Source organism: Bos indicus, chromosome 19, assembly GCF_029378745.1.
Source record: "Bos indicus isolate NIAB-ARS_2022 breed Sahiwal x Tharparkar chromosome 19, NIAB-ARS_B.indTharparkar_mat_pri_1.0, whole genome shotgun sequence".
NCBI lineage: Eukaryota > Metazoa > Chordata > Mammalia > Artiodactyla > Bovidae > Bos > Bos indicus.
Window position 1 is genome coordinate 11,452,507 of NC_091778.1, and position 24,312 is coordinate 11,476,818.

The 24,312-nt window shown below is 38.4% G+C and overlaps 1 protein-coding gene across 4 annotated transcripts in view; it reads left to right on the forward strand.

The window, feature by feature from the left end:
- Positions 1-1,947: 1,947 nt before the first annotated feature.
- The window catches only part of GDPD1 (glycerophosphodiester phosphodiesterase domain containing 1), a 49,874-nt gene continuing 27,509 nt past the window's right edge, over positions 1,948-24,312 (forward strand). For 2 of the 4 annotated variants that reach the window (XR_011561909.1, XM_070772579.1), the window contains exons 1-2: positions 1,948-2,529; positions 18,799-18,841. Coding sequence is in view for 2 of the 4 variants with exons in the window: in XM_070772579.1 (XP_070628680.1) it covers positions 2,388-2,529; positions 18,799-18,841 (185 nt within the window). In the remaining 2 variants the exon portion in view is untranslated. The remainder of the gene's footprint in view (positions 2,530-18,798; positions 18,842-24,312) is intronic. The other 2 variants (XR_011561908.1, XM_019982300.2) reach the window with 1 other exon arrangement.

The window sequence follows — 24,312 nt, forward strand, 5'->3', positions numbered from 1 at the left end:
CAACTTGTGAGTTTCCTTAAATTTAAAAAAAAAAATGGAACTTGCAATAACATATATAAAGATTACGTTAAATAAGACAAGGTAGTATGGGTCCAGGGACTGGCTCACAGAACACAGAAACAAACAGATGTAAGGACACCTAGTTATTCATATGGGGGAAAAAATTAAATTCCTACTTCACAACTTTCATCAAAGTCAATTTCAGATGTATCAAGGGCTTAAATGTGAAATGTGATATTTCAAAACATTTCCTTAAAAAGTTTTTAAGTTTGCTTGTATTTGGAATTTTTTATACTTAGTTCTCTTTCTTCTATAAAGGCTTTATCATTTCTTTGGGTATACTGGTGTTAAACCAAAAAATAAGACTACTATTAATCTCGGAGAAGCAGTAGTGAGCAGTGGCATGAAGTGAGAGCTTAATTCCCTGCCCAGGAATTGAAACTGGGTAGCCTGGATGAAAACCAGAAATCCTAGCCACCAAACCAGCAAGGGCTAGAGGCCGGAAGCTATATATTTCACTGGCTCTAGTACCCAGTGAAAAATGCATTTCTCATGGAGGCAAAAACTGTAAATGCAAGTACAAAGTATATTATCAGAGACAGCACAACAACAAATGGGAGAGCACACAGGAACAGCTAAGATAGAAGCAAGGCAGAGATGCACACCTGGAGAGAAAAGGTGTGGGTGTCCTCCCCAGGGAGGAGTGGCAGTACCGGGGTGGCTAAGTCATTTCTATAGGACAGTTCTGGTTTTTTGTTTACCTTTGGCCAATTATCTGGTTTCTTTTTCCACACCTGACCTACCCTAGCACCCTCTCCAACATGTGTATGCAACTTTTTTCCAAGTTGGATTCCAGCCCAGAGTCCTATGTGGGAGCCTTAGCGTCACATATTATGGGGTGGTGCCCTCTTCTTTTTGACCCCCAAGGAGCCTTTCTCCACCTGTGAAATGTCTCCCTTGCCCCAAGGATGGGAAATATATGACGTCCTGACCCTTTACTCAAACAAGGTTTAGCCCCTCTCTGTTGCTGTCATGACTATATTAAGGTGACACAGGAGACAAAGCCTGGCTATTTACTCTATTTGTGATGTTACTTCCATTTCAGAGGGCAAATGGGAGCCCATCTATCTCCTGTCTCAGGGAATGCAAACTGGAGGCTAATTTTAAATGTCCAGCCTGAAGCCCATCTTTTTTTCATCCCAGGAAACAGGAGACCAGTTGTAAATACCTAGCCTGGGGCCCATCTACCTCCTGCCTCACTATGATGGTGAACTGATGTAAAAGTCTTTTTCTGCTACTTTTTAAAATCTACTGAAGGCCTTTGTTTTCAAGAATCCTCTAAATTTTATTAAATTTATAAAATAAAATTAAATTTTATTTAAATTCCTCTTAAAGGACACAAGAATCTTTGGAAGTCATTATTAACAGAAAGAGTTGTAAGTTATCATTTAGTAAAAATGTTCCTCATTTTTCAGATAAGAAAACAGAAGTTTGCTTCAGGTCAGAGTCACATGATTTTAAATAATCACTCTGCCTTCTACTTCTGTGGGAGATCTGTTCTTATGACCAAATTTTCTTCCTCAGCCCTGGGTTAATTCTTTTGCACTTAAATGTGACTCTTAGAACTATAGTTTGGAATGTGTAGAATGAAAGGGAATTTAGTTTCCAGTCTTCCCAAGACTGAAGTGATAACCTGTAACACTGTCAACGTTTCCTTATTTTTGAACAAGTCCACAAATATTTGTCGACCATGTCCGAGGAACGAAGTTTGCAATTTCAGAGAAATGTGCGAAGAGCCATCTCTCAAATATTTGACTGATAAACTGGCACCTCGCATATGTGCGACAACGGAGAAAGTTCTCGCTTGGCTAGACAAATGGGTGTGTTTATTATTCGCTTTAATAAGCCTTAACTCCTCCTGCGGTAAGAGTTCTTTGCATTTCCTCGAGCAGAGGCTAACGACGCGACCCGGAGTGATTCTTTTCTGACGTGGACTTTCTAATTACGTCAGGCCTTCCTGAAGGCTCTCCTTGAACAGCCTTTTGTGTGGGAACGACGGCAGAGGCACTGGCGGGTTTCCAAGCTTTCTCCTTTATAAGGCCGCGAGCCGGACCACAAAGCTAGGTGACAGACGCCCGCGCTGGGACCTCCGCAGGCTCCTACCGGAGCGCGCCTGCGTGCCGGGGCTCCTTTGTTGCTCGGCTGCCCGAGTCCGGCTGCGCGTGCGCGGTGGGCAGGCGCCGACGAGTGCGCTGCACCGCGGGCGCCGGCTGGGGGCGAGCAGATCTCGAGCAGCAGCCGCCGCCGCCGCCGGCGCAGCCGTTGCGACCGTATCAGCGGAGTTCAGAGGGCCAGGCGGCGGGAGGCTTCCTCACACGGGGGCTGAGATGTCGTCCACCGCGGCTTTTTACCTCCTCTCCACCCTGGGAGGGTACTTGGTGACTTCATTCTTGTTGCTCAAATACCCGACCTTGCTGCACCAGCGAAAGAAGCAACGATTCCTCAGTAAACACATCTCTCACCGCGGAGGTGAGAGGGGTCCCCAAAACCAGATGGCGGAAGTGGGGGAGGCTCCCCCCACCCTACCCCCCGGCCCCGCGACTGGAGCTGAGGCTCCTCGGCAAAAGGCAGGCGGGTGGAAATACGTGTGAATCTGAGGAAGGATGGGCGTGTGTGAACTGAGGGTCCCCTGGAGGTAAAGACAATGTGAAGGGGAGGTCTTCTGAAGGAAAGAGAGGGTCTTGAAACTGAGCCAAGGTGGGAATCTCTTGGGGGCAGGGAAGTCAGGGGTTCTCCGAAGGAGGAAGGACCGGGGTGAGAATGAACGGTAGATGGGAGACTTCTCGGCGAAGGGAAGGATAATCTCAGGGTCGATTCCCTGCAGCGGAGGCACCAGTGGGGAGCCCCGGGCCGATCCGCGGGCATCCTGCCGGGGGAACCCGGGAACAGACTTGTTCCGAGACAAGCCAGTGGCGGAGCTTGTGGGAAGATGGGGCGAACTGCTTTCCAGGGCCGAGGAGCTGCGTGAACGTGGAGCGTGGTGCAGCCCGGGCATCCGCAGTCCCTGGGGGCCGGTCCCAGTTCTCCACCCCTCCATCCCTCCTCCTGAGCAGGGTAACTGAGAAGAGGGGGAATCCAAGTTCCCGAGCCGGGGACACTTCCCAAGGTCACAGTTAGAGCTTGAGCTGGACTGGGACAAGAAACGGGGGTGTCCTGATTCCCAAGGCTTCAAACCTCGCACCTATTTTTTTTTTTTCCCCAACCCCACCTTGCACCCCAGGAGTGATGTGTGGATTTCCAAAAAAAAAAAAAAGATTGGGTTTTGTGACAGGACCTTATTGTTTGAAGACAACAAAGAAGTTTCTTTTGAAACAGTGCCTTGCCAGAAGGAACCTAGATAGTTCCCCCTCTCATTTCTCAGACAGCAGGCCACATCTTTGCCTCTTCATTATTGTGTAATAATATGCTTTTATTTTCATTTCAAGTATGATGTATAAGATGTTGTAAGTTTGGATTATTTCATTCAGTTTTAGCTGTTCTTTAGAGCTGAATGTTAAACTAGGTTAAAATTGCTTGGAATTTACTTGAAATGGTAAATTCTAGGAGTTTACAGTCAAAATTTTAATTTAGTACCATTACTCCTTTTGTTAATAAAAATGGGCCAGGAATAGTCAGTCAGTTCAGTCACTCAGTCGTGTCCAACTCTTTGCAACCCCATGAACTGCAGCACACCAGGCCTCCCTGTCCATCACCAACTCCCGGAGTTTACCCAGACTCTTGTCGATTGAGTCGGTGATGCCATCCAACCATCTCATCCTCTGTGGTCCCATTCTCCTCCCGCCCTCAATCTTTCCCAGCATCAGGGTCTTTTCAAATGAGTCAGCTCTTCGCATCAGGTGGCCAAAATATTGGAGCTTCAGCTTCAACATCAGTCCCTCCAATGAACACCCAGGACTGATCTCCTTTAGGATGGACTGATTGGATCTCCTTGCAGGCCAGGAATAAGGTTTTAAATATCACAGAAGTACATTTGCACGCTGCTGTAAAATCTGTATAATTTTATCAGTTAAACAAACGTAGGACTTCCCAGGTGGTCCAGTGGTTAGGACTTGCACTTCCAATGCAATGAGCGTGGACTGAAGCGACTTAGCAGCAGCAGCAGCAGCATGCCCTGTGGTGTGCCAAAAGAGAAGATAAAGTACTAAATAGTGACTTCAATGGTTATGCTAGTCTCCCACTCATGAAAACTATCAAAGATTTTAAGGGATCTATCACCAGCTAAATGACATGTTAGTTCTCATTTGGTTTACCTATATTTTAATAGATACAGAAGTAAACTGTAGGTAAAGCCAAAATACAACTTTTGTGTTTGAGTTGTCCCTGTAGAAGTATTTTCAATGGTAGTAGTCATTACCTGCTGACTTTTAAATCAGTAAATCAGTGTTTACTGATTTAAAAAAAAAAAAAGTATGCTTACTAAAAACCCAAATCAAAACAAAATAAAACTAGATCTTCTTAAAAAGCTTTCTAAACTGTCATTGTGGGTGATCTAGATTTTATTTCAGAAGAAATAATATTGTTAACTCTGTAGGATATGAAATCTATGTACAGTCCTGAAGCACTTAGTAAGTTCCTGTGTGATAGTGCTTAATATATTTTTTGTTGAGTATGTATATCAAAGAATACAGTTGAACCAGAGTGATAGAGAATATATTTACTAAAAACCACTTTGGAACTCAAGATAGTAAGTTTCTGGAAAATAATAGACTAGGAAGCAGTCAGCTTCTACTTGCTTTTTATTTTTCTCTTGGACACTGATAATAGCAAGTGGTGCTATCTGTGCATATTTCTCCATGCATATCATCAACATTGCAGATAACGTATTTCATGTAACCCAGGTGTATAACCACTCCAAGATTGAAACATTGATCACGATAGGTGTATAAAGTATATACACCTGAATTGCTTTAACTTAAAAAAACTGTTACTGTATACTGTTATGTCTCTATAAAAGCATTATCACCTGAGTCAGATTCTGGATCTATAACTAGTTAGCCTTGGGAATAAGCTTCAGTTTTAGTTTCCTTATCTATAAATGTAAATCATTTACCTTGCTTCCCTTTGGGTTGTTATGAGGATTAGGTGTACAGAAAGCACTTTGAATGCCATAGAATTGTTTAGAAATGTAAGCATGGATACATGGGGTCACATTCATATTTTGCAATAGAACTTTGACTTGAATGAGGAAAAAATGAGATCACCAGTGTACTTAATGTTTTCAAAGTTTTAATGAACACTTTGGCTTTTTGCTGATTGATTGTCCTTGAAAGTAGAAAATGCTTTGTTTTAAAAATTAAATGGTATAGGCCTGCTTTGTTCTTACCCAGGTAACACGTAGGTTGTATTGCATTATATTGTGGTAGGATATCTGCTTCCCTTATTAGACTGTGAGTTCCTCAAGAGCCGATTTTAGATTTTATTAATGCTTGAGTCTCTAGCCTCTAGTACAAATTGTAACCTACACTTAAAATAATAGCTTATTGTCTGCTAATTATCTACTTTGTGCTGGGTACTTTCCGTGTGTTTCCTAATCTATTTGTCCAAAGAACACTTTTTGTAACTACAGTGTATTGATGAACCCACTTCAGTGTTCTTGCCTGGAGAATCCCAGGGATGGAGGAGTCTGGTGGGCTGCCGTCTATGGGGTCGCACAGAGTCGGACACAACTGAAGCAACTTAGCAGCAGCAGTGTATTAATGAAATACCAATAAGATCAAAGATGTACCCCTTGGATTAAATCAAGAGCAAGCCATACTCTCAAAGGCTATTTTTATTGTTTCTCAATGACATTGTGAATTTTAATATTTTTGACAGTTGCGTAATTCATGTTCATTGTATTAATGGAAAATTTGGAAAATAATAGAAATGAAAAAAGAAAAAGTAGTTCCTAAAACTCACTATCCGTAGACATAATCTTTGTTAACATTTTGAAGTACATATTTTAAGTACGTATTTTGAAGTATTCCCTTTTAAAATATATTTTTAAATATATCCTTTAAGTACATATTTTACTACCCTTGGAATCATACTATGTATATACTTATTTCAGATGCCCACTAAGTTAACTAGAGTTAGGATAGCAGGGAAATAACTTTCTCATACTTCCTAACCTATTTCTATGGACCAATTAAATTAAGCAGTAGGGTTTACTAGGGTTCAATGGCAAAGAATTTAAAAAAAAAATCAACTGATAAAATCCTCACCTGACCTTTTAATCTTTCACCCATGGTTACAAGGCAAAGTATTGCCCAAATCGGGGCATTTTGCCACAGATTGATTTAGCAGGTGATAAGTTTGAGGGTAAATATTGCTGATGGACACTGGTTATTTCTGAGTCCTAAACTTTAATTCCTCAAGGAGGAAATTGAAGCATCTGTTTGAGTCTCAGAGTGTCACTAGAAGTAACGTTCTGCAGTTGCACCCTGAAACATATTCTGCACAGCAGGGTATCAGTTCTTTTCAGCTTCTCTGTTTTCTCTGCATTCCTGTTTTCAGGGAAATCTTCCTTACTTGTCAGTGAAGACTTTTTTCCCAACTCGCTTGTTCCTACTGATATCTTGCTAACAGTGGAATCATTCATCCTTTATCTTCCCAGGTGGCATTAGTGGTAAAGAACACACCTGCCAATGCAGGAGGTGTAGGAGATGCGGGTTCCATCCCTGGGTCTGGAAGATCCCCTGGAGAAGGAAACGGTAACCCACTCCAGTATGCTTGCTGAAGGATCCCCATGGATAGAGGAGCCTGGCAGGCTACTATCCATTGGGTAACAAAGAGTTGGACATGACTGAAGTGACTTAGCATGCACACATTTTCCTGCTTAATAAAGTAGACTAAAATGTACAGTTATTTTCAGCAATGGCTGTGCATATATATTAAACTGTATACATATATCTTAAACTATATACAAACTTAGAAAAATTGAATGTCGTTACAGAAAAATGTGAAAGTATAATCAGATAGATAGCAAAAAACACATGGAAAAGAGCACACATGAGGTGATTAGTTGGTAAGTGCTGCCACTGTATCAATATATACTTTGAATATCATCCTTCTGTGCTACTGATGTGTTTAAATTTTTTCTTATGTCTGCAAATATAAATCTCGCTGATATTTTCCCTAAAAAAAGAATTCTGCAGTGTTCAGGGATCCCACATATTGAGAAATGTTCTTTTGTATATACCATCTCTAGTCCTTAAATGGAGAAGGCAATGGCAACCCACTCCAGTACTCTTGCCTGAAAAATCCCATGGACGGAGGAGCCTGGTAGGCTGCAGTCCACGAGGTCGCGAAGAGTCGGACACGACTGAGCGCCCTCACTTTCACTTTTCACTTTCATGCATTGGAGAAGGAAATGGCAACCCACTCCAGTGTTCTTGCCTGGAGAATCCCAGGGATGGCGGAGCCTGGTGGGCTGCCGTTTCTGGGGTCGCACAGAGTTGGACACAACTGAAATGACTTGGCAGCAGCAGCAGTCCTTAAAAGCTCTTTATACTCTTACAGCAATCATATATACTGTTTCCAAGGTGCACTATAAATATTGAATTAATGTGTGAGTTTAGAAGTGAAGGAACTCAACTTTGTTGCTTGATTTATTGAATAGCTCCTTTTTAAGTTAAGATAGGATGATGTCTTCCAACATTAAAATGTTTTATTTGCACTAAACTGTCTTCTCCAGTATCAGAAAATATTTAATTTGGAAGTTCTTTTGTGGCTGGAGCACATGGTCATGTTTGTCATTGGTTTTATAAACATCACACACATATAGCATGTATACAAAAGATGTTGATGGTGGTGATTGGAGGCTAATTGTAAAATAGGTCTAAACGGGTCTACAATGTTTACTGAATGTTGTTGTTGTTTAGTTGCTAAGTTGTGTCTGACTCTTTTGCGACCCCATGAATTGTAGCCCACCAGGCTCCTCTGTCCATGAAATTTCCCAGGCAGGAATAATGGAATGGTTTGCCATTTCCTTTTCCAGGGAATTTTCCCAATCCAGGGATCGAGCCCACATCTCCTAAATTGGCAGGAAGATTCTTTACCTCTGAGCTACCAGGGAAACCTTGTTGAATGTTTACTGGTATATAAAACATTTGGGAGGTAAAAAAGGAAACTGAACAGATATTTCTTTCCTTTTCTGTATTTACATCTAACAAAAAATACAAAAGAGAATGTTTCCTTTACTTTTCCTATCCTAACAGATATTAACCACTCACAAAGTAACTATGAAGCACTATAAGAGGAAAAATTAACACTGAATGAATTGGAAGGTATAGCTTTGTATAGTGTTGGGAAGTGATGGTTTCTCAAAGAAATAGAAAATATGAACTGGTGAAGAGGGAGGCAGGAGGACATGAGCAGAGAAATTATAAACAAATTATAGTAGAAGAGCATGTAAAATATATTCTCATTCTCTACTACATTTCATAATTAATTAAAAATTAAACTTGTTTCCATGTAGAGTGGTTATTTGCAAAATCAGATATTAAGCCAGACATCCCCTGCTTATTGAAGGAAAAGAAAAACTAATAGCAAGCGTGCTTTATGAATGATGTTACGATAATTGGCAAGAGAAGAAATTCAAACCATTTCATGAGAGAAGAGCTATCACCAAATAATTCCTTAGAGAGGAGTGGCAGACTTTTAAATTAGTCCCTTAGTTACTCCCCAGGCTTTCACCATATGAATCTAACAAGTAATTTGTGGGTATTATCGTTGTGGGATTTATCTTCAAGCTTTGCAAGCAAGTATAAGAATATGGAAATAAGGGACAACATTAATAATATATTTGTAAAGCTGAAATAAAGAGATATATGACTGCCAGCATAGAAACTGCAGCATAGTTAGTAGTAAAAAGTGTGGGATCTGAAGTCATACTGCTTATGCTTGAATCTCAGTTCCCCTTGTTGGCTTATGTGACCTCACCTAATCTTATTTCTGGAGATAGTAATGCTTGGCATGATTGTGGGCATTTTAATGAAATAATGTAGAGAGCACTAAGCACAGTATCTAGCTTCTCTTAATTATTAATATCTTGACCACCTTTTTAATATTTTATTTAGTACCAGCTATTTCATAAACTTATAAAGTAGATCAGAGGTCTTAAGTAGTAATGTTTGCATACTTAAGTTTTTTTTTTTGCTATAAGGAGCTCATGATTTCAGCCACAGTCAGCTCCAGGTCTTGTTTTTGCTGACTACATAGAGCTTCTTCATCTTCAGCTGGCTCACATCATGAACTCCTTTTTCAAAATTCAGGCTTAAACTGAACAAAGTAGGGAAAACCAGGAGGCCATTCAGGTATGACCTAAATCAAATTCCTTATGATTATACAGTGAAAGTGACAAATAGATTCAAGGGTTTAGATCCAATAGAGTGTCTGAAGAACTATGGACGGAGGTTCGTAACATTGTAAAGAAGGCAGTGGTCAAAACTATCGCTAAGAAAAAGAAATGCAAGAAGGCAAAATGGCAAATAGCAGAAAAAAGAAGAGAAGTGAAAGGCAAAGGAGAAAAGGAAACATATACCCATCTAAATCCAAAGAATAGCAAAGAGAGATAAGAAAGCCTTCTTCAGTGATCAATGCAAAGAAATAGAGGAAAACAATAGAATGGGAAAGACTAGTGATCTCTTTGAGAAAATTAGAGATACAAGGGAACATTTCATGCAAAGATGCCCACAACAGAAAATAGAAATGTCAAGGACCTAACAGAAGCAGAAGAGATTAAGAAGAGGTGGCAAGAATACAGAAAAGAACTGTACAGAAAAGGTCTATCATGACCCGGATAACCATGATGGTGTGATCACAAATGACTAGAGCCAGACATCCTGGAATGTGAAGTCAAGTGGACCTTTGGAAGCATTACTATGAACAAAGCTAGTAGAGGTGATGAAATTCCAGCTGAGCTATTTCAAATCCTAAAAGATGATGCTGACAAAGTACACATATTGAGTGCTGCACTCAATATGCCAGCAAATTTGGAAAATTTCAGCAGTGGTCACAGGACTAGAAAAGGTCAGTTTTCATTCTAATCCCAAAAATGGGCAATGCCAAAGAATGTTCAAACTAGTGTACAGTTGTGCTCATTTCACACACTAACAAGGTAATGATCAAAATCCTTCAAGCTAGGCTTCAGCAATGCATGAACCAATAACTTCCAGATGTACAAACTGGATTTAGAAAAGGCAGAAGAACCAGAGATCAAATTACCAACATCTGTTGGATCATAGAAAAAGCAGGAGAATTCCAGAAAAACATCTGCTTCCTTGACTACATTAAAGCCTTTGTGTGGATCACAACAAATTTTGGAAAATTCTTCAAGAGATGGGTATACTAGGCCACCTTACCTGCCTCCTGAGAAACCTGTATGAAGGTCTCTGCTTTTTATTTTTGTTAAAAAAAAATATATATATATATTATACATATATATGTATATATACAAAAGCTTTTCTACTACACCTGATAAAGGCTTGAGAAAGAATATAAAAAAAAAGATGGGGAAATTGGAGAACATAAACTAAATGAAATGGAAGCACTGAATATGAAATAGAAAAAGTGAAACAAACTAGGTAAAAGATCATCATATAATCCAGTTGTTTTTAAACGTGACTGCTCATTAGAAACATGTGGAGCTCTGGAGAAAAAAAGCAGTTCATGAGCATTTGTATTTTTCAAAAAATTTCAAGATAATTTTGATATGTATCTGGATTTTAAAAAGTGATTATAGGTTTTTCTATTAGATCCTAGCTTTGGTGATATAGAGTTCTATTATTTTTCTGTTGGCCAATCAGGATATTAATTGTTACATAATCACAATAGTAAAAGATGTTTATCAGTTTTTACAATCAATAGCCAGACAAAAAATAAAAGATAATTACAATTGCAAGCCATAATGGAGACATGATTAATTTAACAATATAAAATAATTACATACAATTTGAGGGGATCAAGCAGAGTGATGTGATAAGTGGAAGTGCATACATGCACGTTTTCATCCACCCAGTCAGTCTGTGTCTTTTGGTTGGTGCATTTAATCCATTTACATTTAAGGTGGGTATTGAAATGTATGAACCTATTACTTTTTTCTTAATTGTTTGGGGTTTATTTTATGTTCTGTAGGTCTTTTTCTTCTCTTGTTCTTCCTGCCTAGAAAAGTTCCCTTAGCATTTGTTGTAAAGCTGGTTTGAATTCTCTTAACTTTTGTTTGTCTGGAAACCTTTGGATTTCTCCATCAAATCTGGAGGAGAGTCTTGCTGCGTAGAGTATTCTTGATTGTAATTTCTTCCCTTTCATCACAGTAAATATATCATGCCCTTCCCTTCTGGCTTAAGAGTTTCTGTTGAGAAACTCTTAAGCTAATAGCCTGATTGGAGTTCCCTTGTATGTTATTTGTTGTTTTTCCCCTGTTGTTTTCAATATTTTATCTGTCTTTAATTTTTGTCAGTTTGATTATGTGTTTTGGTGTGTTCCTCCTTGGGTTTATCCTTCCTGGGACTCTGTGCTTCCTGGACTTGGTTGACTATTTCCTTTTCCATGTTCAGGGAGTTCTTAGCTATTATCTCTTCAAATATTTTCTCAGGTCCTTTCTCTCTTCTCCTTCTGAGACCCCTATAAAGCGAATATTGGTGCATTTAATGCTGTCCCAGAGGTCTCAGTCTGTCTTCATTTCCTTTCATTGTTTTTTTATATCCTCTTGTGTGGCACCGGCAGTTTCCACCATTCTGTCTTCCAGGTCATTTATCCATTCTTCTGCTTCAGTTATTCTGCTGTAGATTCCTTCTAGTGTATTATTCATTTCTGTTTGTTCTTCAGTTCTTCTAGGTCTTTGGTAAGCATTTCTTGCCTCTCTCAACCTTTGCCTCCATTCTTTTCCCGAGATCTTGGATCATGCAGCAGTAGTAGTAGCAGGATCATCTTCACTATCATTATTCTGAATTCTTTTTCTGGAAGGTTGCCTATCTCTACTTCATTTAGTTGTTTTTCTGGGATTTTATCTTGTCCCTTCATCTGGGACATAACTTTCTGCTTTTTCATCATGATTAACTCACTTTCTGTAATACAGTTTTTGTTTTAGCTGCTGTGAGACTGTGCTTCTTGCTTCTTCTGTCTGCCCTCTGATGCATGAGGCTAAGAGGCTTGTGTAAGCTTCTTGATGGGAGGGTCTGGCCATGAGAAAAACTGGGTCTTGCTCTTAAAGCAAGGTGGGCAGAGCCTTGCTCACTAAAGCTTTAATCCAGTTACCTCCCTCCCTGATAGTTTTTTGGTCTGAGGTGACCCAGCCCTGGGGTCTACAGGCTCTATGGGAGGATTAATAGTGAAGTCCAAGAAGGCCAAGGGGGACCTTCTAGTGCCTCCGTCCCTGTGGTGAGCCCCTGCTGACCCATGCCTCCACAGGGGTCCCCCGACATGAGCAGGTAGTCTCCTGTGAGGTCACTGCTCCTCTCCTCTGGGTCCTGGTGTGTGTAAAATTTTGTTTGTGCCCTTCAAGACTGGAGTCTCCATTTCCCTCCATCCCCTGGAAGAGCTCTAATCAAATCCCGCTGACCCATAAGACCAGATTCCCTGAGAATTCCCAGTTCCTTTGTCGGATCCTCAGGCTGGAAAGCCTGATGTGGAGTTCAGAACCTTCATAATAGTGCGAGAACGTCTTTCGTATCGTTGTTCTGCAGTCTGTGGGTCACCCACCCTGCGGGTATGAGATTTGATTTAATTGTAATTGTGCCCCTCCTACTGTCTTGCTGCGGCTTCTTTGCCTTTGGACGTGAGGTGTCTTTTTTTAGTGGGTTCCAGCATCCTCCTGTCAGTAGTTGTTCAACAGCTTGTTGCAATTTTGGTGCTCTCTCAGGAGGAGATGAGTGCACGTCCTTCTCCTTGGCCGTCTTGAACCAGAAGCCAAGGTCTCTGCTTTTTTAACAAGCTGTCTAGGTTTGTCTTAGATTTCCTTCCAAGGAGCATTAGTCTTTTAATGTCATGGCTGCAGTCACTGTACACAGTGCTTTTGGAGCCCAAGAAAATAAAATGTCACTTTTTCTGCTTTTTCCCTTTCCATTTGCCACAAAGTGATGGATCAATTTGGAAACAGAAGTAGATGTTTTTCTGGAATTCCCTTGCTTTCTCTATGATCCAGCGAATGTTGGCAATTTGATCTCTGTTTCCTCTGCCTTTTCTAAAGGCAGCTTGTACATCCAAAAGTTCTCGGTTCATGTACTTCTGAAGCCTAGCTTGAAGGATTTTGAGCACTACCTTGCTAGCGTGTGAAATGAGTGCAGTTGTAAGATAGTTTGAACATTCTTTGGCATTGCCGTTCTTTGGGATTGGAATGAAAGCTGCCTTTTTCTGTGGATTCACTCGCTGGTCAGGGAATAAGACCCTGCATGCCACAATTGAAGATTGTTCATGCTGCAAGTAAGACCTGGTACAGCCAAATAAATAAATATTTAAAAAGATAATTGCCTTCAAAAAGCCTTGTCAGAGTTCAGGTGGATGTACTAGAATTTTTTAAAATTACGATTTAGAAATAAAAGCTTTTTACACAGCGTGGGAAGGAGATAGAAGAATGAATTGAGAAAGTAGCATTGACATATATACATATTCATGGGTAAAATAGATAATTAGTGGGAAGCAGCTGTATAACACAAGGAGCCCAGTCTGGCACTTTGTGATGACCTAGAGGAGTGGGGTAGGATGGGGGAGGGGGGCTCCCAAGGAGGGGGATATGTTTATAATTACGATGGATTCAAGTTGTACGGCAGAAACAAGCCCAACATTGTAAAACAGTTATCCTCCAATTAAAGAAAAGAAATTTTAATAAAAGCTCTTAAGAAAATTTTAGGAATGGCATACATGTAGTAGCACTAAGCTGAAACTCCAGTACTTTGGCCACCTGATGGCAAAGAGCCAGCTCATTGAAAAAGACCCCGATACTGGGAAAGATTGAAGGCAAAAGGAGAAAAGGGCGATGGAGGGTGAGGTGGTTAGATAGCATCACCAACTCAATGACATGAACTTGAGCAAACTCTGCGAGATAGCGGAGGACAGGAAAGCCTGGCGTGCTGCAGTCCATGGGGTCGCAAAGAGTCACGACCTAGCGACTGAACAACAGCGACAATAGCCCTAACCTTAAGTGTACAGCTTCATTTTTTTTAATGTATGTGTACATCCAAGTAGCCATTACTCAGATCAAAGTACATAACATTTCTAGAATCCCATAAGAACCCCTTCCCCGTCTACCCTCCTCCATCGCCACAGGGGACCACTCCTCTGACTTATCTCATTGTTGACGGTTTAAGACCGTGGTTTTCAAAGTGTGGTCTGTGGAATTCTGGGAGTCCCCAGAACCTTTCATGGGCCTGCAAGGTCAACACTATTTTTATAAGGCGTTCCTTCCTTTTTCACCTTAGTGACATTGGCGTAGTGCGTAAAACTGCTGTTGCTTTAGGACAGATGAAAATACTGGTACAAAATGTACTAGTAGCCATTATATTCCTCAGCATCCTGCACTCAGGCAGTTTCACATAAGAATATCTTTGATGAATTAGAAAGTTATTAATTTCATTGAAGTTCAACCCATGAGTATATATATGTAACTTTTAGTATCCTGTGACAAATGTTTTTGTGTGTGTGGGATTACACAAACACTTTTGCTGCATACTAAAGTATGTACATGATTGTCTTGAGGAAAAGCACTTGTGAAGTTGATTGAATTCTGAGCTGAATTAGCCTTCCCCCTCGACCCCGCCAAACATTTATACTTAAAAAACTGACACACTGGTTATTTAGACTTGACTACTGGACAGTTGTGTTCTTGAAAATTAATAAAGTGAGTCTTCCATTAGAAGAAAAATAATCTAGCTGCCTTCTGTTAAATGATTACATTTGAGCTTTTAAGCAAGAATTAGACTTTTGAAAAATATATCATCCACAGTGAGCTTAGTAGCTTTCCAATTTGATTTTCCTGATATAAGTTATTAATAAATGTGATGTTTAAAAAATATTGTATAAAAAAAATATTGTATAATGAAATGTGTCAGTCAGTATTTAGAAGATCAGCATGATTCAGTAAATCAATATTTTCCAAAAACCAGTGCATTTTATTATAAAACCATGCATGGGTGAAAGATCCATTCAAAGTTCAAGACGGACTAATTGATTTTCATGTAATGGAAAAAGTCAGTGATATGGTTCAGATTCCGTGTTACAGCCAACTTTTAAGAATCTACTATTTGTTGAATTTCGGTACAGTATCGAAGAAGAAGCTTTCTTTTCCACCTATCTATGTGAAGGTTGATATGTATGTTTGAAGCAGATATGAGAATCTAGCTGCCTTCTATTGTCAGACATTAAAGAGATTTGCAAAAGTGTAAAACAAATTCCACTCCTTAAATGTTTTTGGCAGTTATTTTTCATAAAATGTTATATTAACATATAATGGGTTTATTGTTATTTTCAAATAAATTTTTTTAATTTGGAAGTCAGTTTCTAATATGTAGCTATTAATGGATTTGTTGTTCAGTTGCTCATTCGTGTCCAACTCTTTGAGACCCCATGGACTGCAGCACACCAGGCTTCCCTGTCCTTCACCATCTCCCAGAGCTTGCTCAAACTCATGTCCATCAAGTCAGTGATACCATCCAACCACCTCATCCTCTCTCACCTCCTCCTCCTCCTGCCCTCAATCTTTCCCAGCATCAGGGTCTTTTCTCATGGATATAACCCACATAATCAAAAGCTCTTTGAGGTATTCAGTAAGAGTCCTGAGACCAAAATGGTTAAGAAATGCTAGTTTAAGGCATTAACTCTTTTTTTAAAAAAAATTTTTTGGAGTATAGTTGATTTACAGTGTTGTATCAGTTGTACAGTAAAGTGAATCAGTTATGCATATACATATATCCACTCTTTTTTAGATCCTTTTCCCATATAGAGTATTACAGAGTATTGCATAGAGTTCCCTAAGCTCTACAGCAAGTCCTTATTAAGCTCTACAGCAAGTCCTTATTAGTTATCTATTTTATATGTAGTAGTATGTATATTTTGAGAAGGAAATGGCAACCCACTCTAGGATTCTTGCCTGAAGAATTCCATGGACAAAGAGCCTGGCAGGCTACAGTCCATGGGGTCGCAAAGAGTCGGACACATCTAAGCAACTAACATACACACACAGTGTGTATATTTAAGTCTTCCAATTTAAACCCCCCCAAATCCCCTGGTAACCATAAGTTTATTTTCTACATCTATAACTCTATTTCTGTTTTGTAAATAAGTTCATTTGTACCCCTTTATTAGATTCCACATATAAGCAATGACATATGATATTTGTCTTTCTCTGACTTCACTCAGTGTAACAATCTCTGGACCCATCCATGTTGCTGCAAATGGCATTATTTCATTCTTTTTATGGCTGAGTAATATTCCATTGAATATATAAGGATGAACTCTTGACTGTAATAAAGAGTTATTGTAATCTTGAGTGAGTAAAAAAAAATGCTTCATGGAGGAGTTGGGAAGTGAGTTCATTCTAGGATGAAGATTGGGATGCTATGGTGAAGAGAATTTTGGAGGGATATGGCATGTGTTTAAGGCTTTGAGTCTCTCAGAGGTTCAAGAGGGAAGGGAACAGATGTATGCCTATGGCTGATTCATGTTGATGTATGGCAGAAACCAACACCATATTGTAAAGCAATTATCCTTCAATTAAAAATAAATAAATTTTTAAAAATTGACCAAAAAAGTAATACACAGTCATTGTGGAGGGTTTGTAAGGCTAGAATAGTGTACATTAGAAAAGAAATCTTTTGTATTCTGACCTCAGCTGCTGGAAATAACTGATATTAATTTGATTTGTTAATTTTTTTTTTTAAGCTGCGGTGCGCAGCTTGTAGAAACTTAGTTCTGTACCCTCGGCAGTGAAATCTCAGTGTCTTAGCCACTGGACCACCAGGGAATTCCCATACTGATTGTTTATTGTACTCAAAGGCAAGGAAATTAAAAGGACACAGAAGTCAGCTTGAAAGAACTAATGATGATGACTTTGATCACTTAGTGAAAGTGGGAGATGCCAGACTTACATTGTGAAGTTATTACTCTTTTTCTCTTTGTAATTAGTATTTTTGTAGGAAAATACTTTAGAACTACATAAACACCCCATTCCTTATCAGACTTTAAGTCCATTTATTAAAATGGGTTCAGAATATCCTGTTTTGTTCAGTGGTTTAAAGTCTGTTACTGTCATCATTTTGATTCTAACATTGTCTCAGGTTTGGACAGTGAGAGCTTTTTCAAATTGGCCTCCGGGTCCTATTAACTTGCTTGCTTTCTGTCACAACAGGCAGTCAGTAGTCTAACCTCATCTACGAATAACCATTTGAGTACTTTTTTCTTTTTGGTGGTATTCTTGAGTGCTTTGTTCTTGAGTATTACCTGTGTATAACATATTTCCATAGTTTTTGACTAAGATAGGCACTGACTGGACTTTTAAAAATCAGTTAACCTAAAAAAGACCACTTACTTTGGAAAAAAAACTTTATTCTCTATATTTGCTTCATCAGTCTTTTGTTATACATCGACTCTACAAAAGTGAACCTAAAGTCGAAGAGGCTTTTTTCACAAGGGTGTCCCTTTCTCTCTGCCAAATTGATAGCATTTTTAGAACATTAGGTTAATATATTTACTTCTTCATACTTTATGTTTCTGTTCATTGTTAATTAGATTATGATAAAAATATAATCTAACAATATAAAAGAAGAAAAATTGAATACCCTTGCAACTATGTTCAAATGTTATTGTATATAAAACATTGTAATGCTGTTACTTGAACAGTACCATAAACTTGAAGTGCTTATTTTTGTTGAGAAAAAACTGTTTGGAAAAAAAAATTTCCAAAATATTTGGGAAAATATTTCCAAAGTATTTTTCCTGTGCATTCCATTAATCATTTAGTAATACCAAAATCTTTTAGTTTTAAAATATCTAAAAACTTATGGCTTGCATATTTTATGCTAATTGAGTCTACCTAGTATATAATATTAGCTAAAAGAGGCAATTAGATACTTCTTATCTGTGTCTTTTTTTTGTAATTTCAGTATTACTTATTACTTCAGTAAGTGGAAGCACCAGTTACTATAATGATGGGAGTAGGAATAACAATGCAATAATTTTTAGTTTTATTGAATATTCGCTATTTCATTGAATCTAATGCCATTAGTTATGATGTGTATTTTAAAAATTAATTCATTTTAAGGATGGATATTTTTAATGTACTGTTTAACGCACTTAAAAATCACTTAGGTTCTTCTAACCCCACTGCTTGCTGTGACTGTGTTTTGATCTTTGATTCTTCCTGTGCAGTGCTGTGCTGTGCTCAGTCACTCGGTCGTGTCTGACTCTTTGCGACCCCATGGACTGTAACCGGTCAGGCTCCTCTGTCCATGGCATTTCCCAGGCAAGAATACTGGAGTGGGTTGCCATTTCCTCCTCCAGGGTATCTTCCCGACCTAGGGATCAAACCTGCATCTCCTGCATTGGCAGGTGGATTCTTAACCAAGGTGGATTCTTTACCACCGAACCACCTGAGAAGCCCTGATTCTTCTGGTGCCCCTAAAAACAATGCAAAATGCCATTACCTTCTTTAAAACACTTGTAGTATCTACCTCATATGTACCAAATGTATGATTTACTTGAAATATATAAGGTGAATTGGGGGGAAAATAAAATATTCAAATTAGCTTCAATTTAATGTTTTCACAGGTGCTGGAGAAAATTTGGAGAATACAATGGCAGCCTTTCAACAGTAAGTACATAAAAAGGCATTCTTTTACAGTTTATCATTAAAGTGATGATTCACAGAGTAAGGATAGTATACATGTAGCATCTGCTTGTGATAGTTATTTCTGTTTTATTAAAATCTTTTTTTCTTTTAGTTAGTTAGTCTGAAGTGTTCTAACAAGCGTTTGTCTTCTGCTTAACTGAAAAACTAGATGTGCGTGTTGGCACTATAGTGCCAGAGCTGAAAGAAGACGTTTGTAACAAGGCGCATACTGTGCATAATGCTAATTAGTCTCAGAGAGAAAGAGAAGAGGAAAACACTGTTACATTGGCTCTTGTTTATGTGTAGGGTTATGTGTCTACTCAGTAATTCTTCCACATACCTCGACCTGTTATCTGGTCTTTCTTCTTTGAAGCCTTAGGAGTAATTGATTTTTTTTTTTTAAAAAGGTAAATTATTTTTTCCAGTTTTTGAATTATTCATATTTCCCATGGAGGTCTTTTAGAGCACCTCACAGAGAAGCAGCAGGAGAGACAAGAACGAAAGCGGATTGCTACCTTGTTCTTGGTCTTAAAGTAATTGCTTATCATCAGTCTGTGGTAATGCTGAGAACACTGTTTTCTTTTCCCTGAAAAATAAGATAGGAAACTTGGTAAGTTAACCCCCATGAAAAACATTACTATGCATATTTACTAAGGAAAATATTTTCTTATATAATTTTCAACTATTTTTATGTACACAATTGGGGCTAATAAATCAGGATAACTTGGCTTAAGGTTTAGTTCTATTTCTCATCATCCAAAGACACTTGAGAGTTTTTTTCCTGTTTTCAGGTCCCGAGGTACTGCTTTTCCATAGTCATTTTGTCTAAATCCTATCCTTCTATATTTGGCATTGCTTATTCTTCCTCCTCTAAAATATGATGCCTTTTGACTGTAATCTCAAATCTCTTACAGCTCTAAAATGCAAATTCTTTCCTCCTGTCACTGATGGTGAAGCAGAATAATGTAAATTACTTTATCTTCTCTACTGAGATTATGTAGCTAGCTCCTGTAACAAAATATATGTTTAATTTTATGTGAACAATTTTCACTGTGATTCACACACACACATATACACACCCACACACACCTACATTGACTATCATTTATCAGATACTTTTTGCCTGTGATGTGGTGATATATTTTTACTTGGGGGAGAAACTGCTCATGACTGAGTGGTTTTAGCATTCTGTATGTAAAAGTATGTTATTTTGTAAGTTTTTCTCCATGTATTATTGCTAAATCTTTACCAGCCACTCTTACTTATGAAATTAAGACACTGAGTTGTATAATAAACTATTTCTAAGGATGATGCATTTGTATAATACATTATTTCTAAGGATGGTACCTAAATATTTTTTTTATCTTTGAAGATTTTGATCCCCTGAAAAATTTTTTTATATTCAAAGAATGTCTAATTTAGATGATTTTTACCTGCTGGATACAACATTTCATTTCCTGTCTTCAAGCAGTTTGTTTTTATATTGTTTTGTTCAAGCAGTAACTATTGAAAAGTACCACAGCCTTCTCTATCATGTGGTAGCTTTCTATAACTCTAGTTTTTTGGAGGTTTTTCTGGTACTTTAAAAGAAGAAAGCACCTCTTCCATATATTAAGGCTGTTTAACTCTTTTATTGTATGGCTGTTTGCTAATTGACTTTGGAATTTATATAAAACCTAAACCAAATAGGCTTTAATTTTAAACTTAAAATATTTTTGATGGTGGTGGTGGTAGTAATGATTTGGGTTTTTGTTTCTTTTGTCTAATGCATCAGTATATTGTCAGTAAGTACTTTTTATAATTGTACTTTCATTTATAAATATTTATTTATTTAACCACTAGGACACTTAGAAAGGTTTTCTTAAATATACCTACTTCATGAATAACAAGAAAAAGCTGTTTACGCATACTATTTTCAAAGTATTGTATACGAAAAAAATTAACAGTTATAATCCATAATTGGCAAAAGACAGACACTGTGCTTAAGTATGGTTTATCCTTGATAGGATAAGTAGTTGAAGAAGAAATAGTGAAAATACAATGAGCAGCTAAAACTTAGATCTTACTTGTTACATATATTTAAATCTTATTTATATATTGATATCTGTGTATACTGAAAAAGCATGTATATTATGACATGGAGGTAAAGATGATATTAAAGAAAGTATAAATAGTTGGTATGGGAAGCCTGGTTAAAATTAATCAGAAAATTGAAAAGATATCAGGACTAGAAAAGCTATCATTTGGTGGAGAAGAAGAAGCTCATTTTAAAAATATGAAATGTTTGAGGTTAAAACTTGAGGTTATATGGACAAGCTACATCTAGAAAACTGAAAGGACCTTAAGAGTATATGGAAAATTAATTCATTATGTATTTATTATGTTATAGTAGGGCTAAAGTAATTAGTACTGACAAAGAGAAATAATTATATTTCACAGTTTGTAAAAAGTTATTTAATCTGGCTTGTAAAATAATTTCATGGACTTCCCTGGTGGTCCAGTGGTTAAGAATCTGCCCGCCAGTGCAGGGGACACAGATTCGATCCCCGGTCCAGGAAGATTCCACATGCCACAGGGCAACCAAGCCCACATGCCATAACACTGAGCCCACTTGCCACAGCTAGTGAAAGCCACATGCAGCAATGGAGACCCAGTGCAGCCAAAAAATAGGTAAATAAATAAATTTGAAAATTATCTTACAGACACCTTAAGTTATGAATTGGAGGAGGAAATGGCAACCCACTCCATATCCTTGCCTTGAAAATTCCATGGACGGAGGAGCCTGACAGGCCACAGTCCATGGAGTCACAAAGGGTCGGACACAACTGAGTGACTTCACTTTCTTTCTTTCTTAAGTTATGAATATGGCTCTTCTGGGATTCTTTGAGAATAAGAATTTTCCTTATTGATCTCAGTCCCTAGATCTAGCTCTGGTACTAATAGGCTCTCCCTAGTCAATTACTGAATGATATATGGAATGGAGCACTCAGGAACAAAGCTGACTATTAACAGAAGTTAGAGGCAGAACCCCATTTATAATAAGTATGGAACCGAAAACCAAAAAATTGTACTACAAAGATAGACACACACATACACTCACACACACAGAGCCAGTAAACCCTTGAGTATGTAAAGTGTGGTTCTTAAGAGCTAATAAAACTAGGTTATTAAACCAGGCTGCTGTTGTGAATACCCACAGGACAGTTTGATCCCTGTGGTATTAATATGAATGGTAAAAGAAAGAAGCAAATTGTATTAGCAATAGCTGGAAGCGTAAGTTGGCAGACAATCAAAGTAATTAATCAGTGACCTGATTCTCATGGTAAAATTTTTTACAATGTCTAATTAATACAATACTAATTATCTCATCTCTGAAGTGGAAATAATATAACCTCAATGTTTTGAGGAATACATGAGATTCAAATGAATTCTTTAACGTAGAGTCTGTTGTAAGTTTTGACACATAGTTTTTGTGGAGTTTGAAGTAATTTCACTTCTTCTTTTAGAGCTAGAGTTTTTCTTTTCTTTTTCCAGAAATATTGAAATCTTGCCTTCCCTAACTTTTTTCTGTGTTTGTCATCAGCTTATCAGAAATTCAGCTGGGGTTGTCAGAGGTTACCGTGCCGGGTGGGGGTAGTCAGCCCAGAGGGCTGTGCCATGGCCTTCCGGAACATCGTCCCTCTGTCCCTGGACAGCCCAACCCACGCTGTGTGTGTGCTGGGCATGGAAAAAAAAAAAAAAAAGAAATTCAGCTATAAAATGTCTGGTGTTTCAGTTGAAGTAGATACATATTGTTATTTGTGGGAAAGTTTGAAGGCTAAAGTGATTTTAAAAAATAGTTTTCTTTTCTCGCTGTGTTCTAGCTATTTGTGTATTGAATTTGAGATGACTTTATTAGAATAATTTACAGATTGTCCTACATACACTTACTATTCTAAATTTTGATTATTAGCTGTACTCCTGCCTGGAAAATCCCGTGGATAGAGGAGCCTGGTAGGCTGCAGTCCATGGGGTCGCTGAGGGTCGGGCACGACTTGAGTGACTTCACTTTCACTTTTCACTTTCATGCATTGGAGAAGGAAATGGCAGCCCACTCCGGTGTTCTTGCCTGGAGAATCCCAGGGACGGCGGAGCCTGGTGGGCTGCCGTCTATGGGGTCACACAGAGTCGGACACGACTGCAGTGACTTAGCAGCAGCAATAAGAGGTAATCATAAAATAAAAAATATTTTTTGTATAATTCCTAAACATTTCTAAAAACAGCCAACATTTCAGCTAAAGGCAAACTTCATACTTAGAAAAATTTCTTAGGTAATATGTATAGGTATTTTTAAATACAGGGAAATATAGATTTAAATACAGGATAATATAGATAACCCCTGTTTTTACCCTGGCAGGCAGATTCCCATCCATTGCACCACTAGGGAAGTCCCCTTTTATTCTTAAAAAAAAAAACAAAAACTAAAAGCTATATACAGTATAACAATATTTAAGGAAAATTTAAAATATAGAAAAATACATTTACCAACCTAAAACCTATTTTTGCCTATTTTTAGATTTTATTTTTACACATCTGTGGTTCTAGCAAACACACAATTGCAGTCTTTTTCAAAGGTGGGTGTTCTTTAGAAGAGGACACAAACGGTTAACAGTTATTTACTGTCTTGGTAAGAATTATATTAATGAGCCAGGTTTGTTTTTCTCTTAGCAGCTGGTGATAATCAGAGCACTAAAAGGGAAGATTATTTAAGAAGTAGGGGAGCAGTGTGAGACTTTGGCACATGGCAGCAAGTGACCATTAGTTCTTTTGGAGTGGGATGCTGATGGGGTTGGATTATCAGAGGTAGATCAAGTAAGACAGTTCTCAAGTAGTTGGCTCCAAAGATAAATTTTGTCAGGCATATAAAGTGTATACATACACACACACACTTTATTTTACATCAGAGGGATCATACCATGCCTACTTTTTTTTCATTTAGATATCCACAATGCTCTTCCATGTGAATGCTTTATTCTTTGACGTATGGTGTTCACTAGGGCTTCCAAGGTGGCTCTGTGATAAAGAATCCGCCTGACAGTGCAGGAGACGCAAGAGATACGGGTTTGATCCCTGGGTCGGGAAGATTTCCCTGGAGAAAGAAATGGCAATACACTCCAGTATTCTTGTTTGGGAAATCCCATGGACAGAGGAGCCTGGCGGGCTACAGCCCATAGGGTTGCAGAAAGAGTCAGACATGAGTTAGCAACTAAACAATTCATTGTGGCTTTGGATCATCACTATTGACCGATGCTAAAGCTGAGGCTGCAGTATTTTGGCCATCTGATGCTAACAGACAACTCATTGGAAAGGTCCTTGATGCTGGGAAAGATTGAGGGTAGAAGGAGAAGAGGGCGTCAGAGGATGAGGTGGCTGGACGGCATCAGCAATGCAATGAACATGAACGTGGGCATACT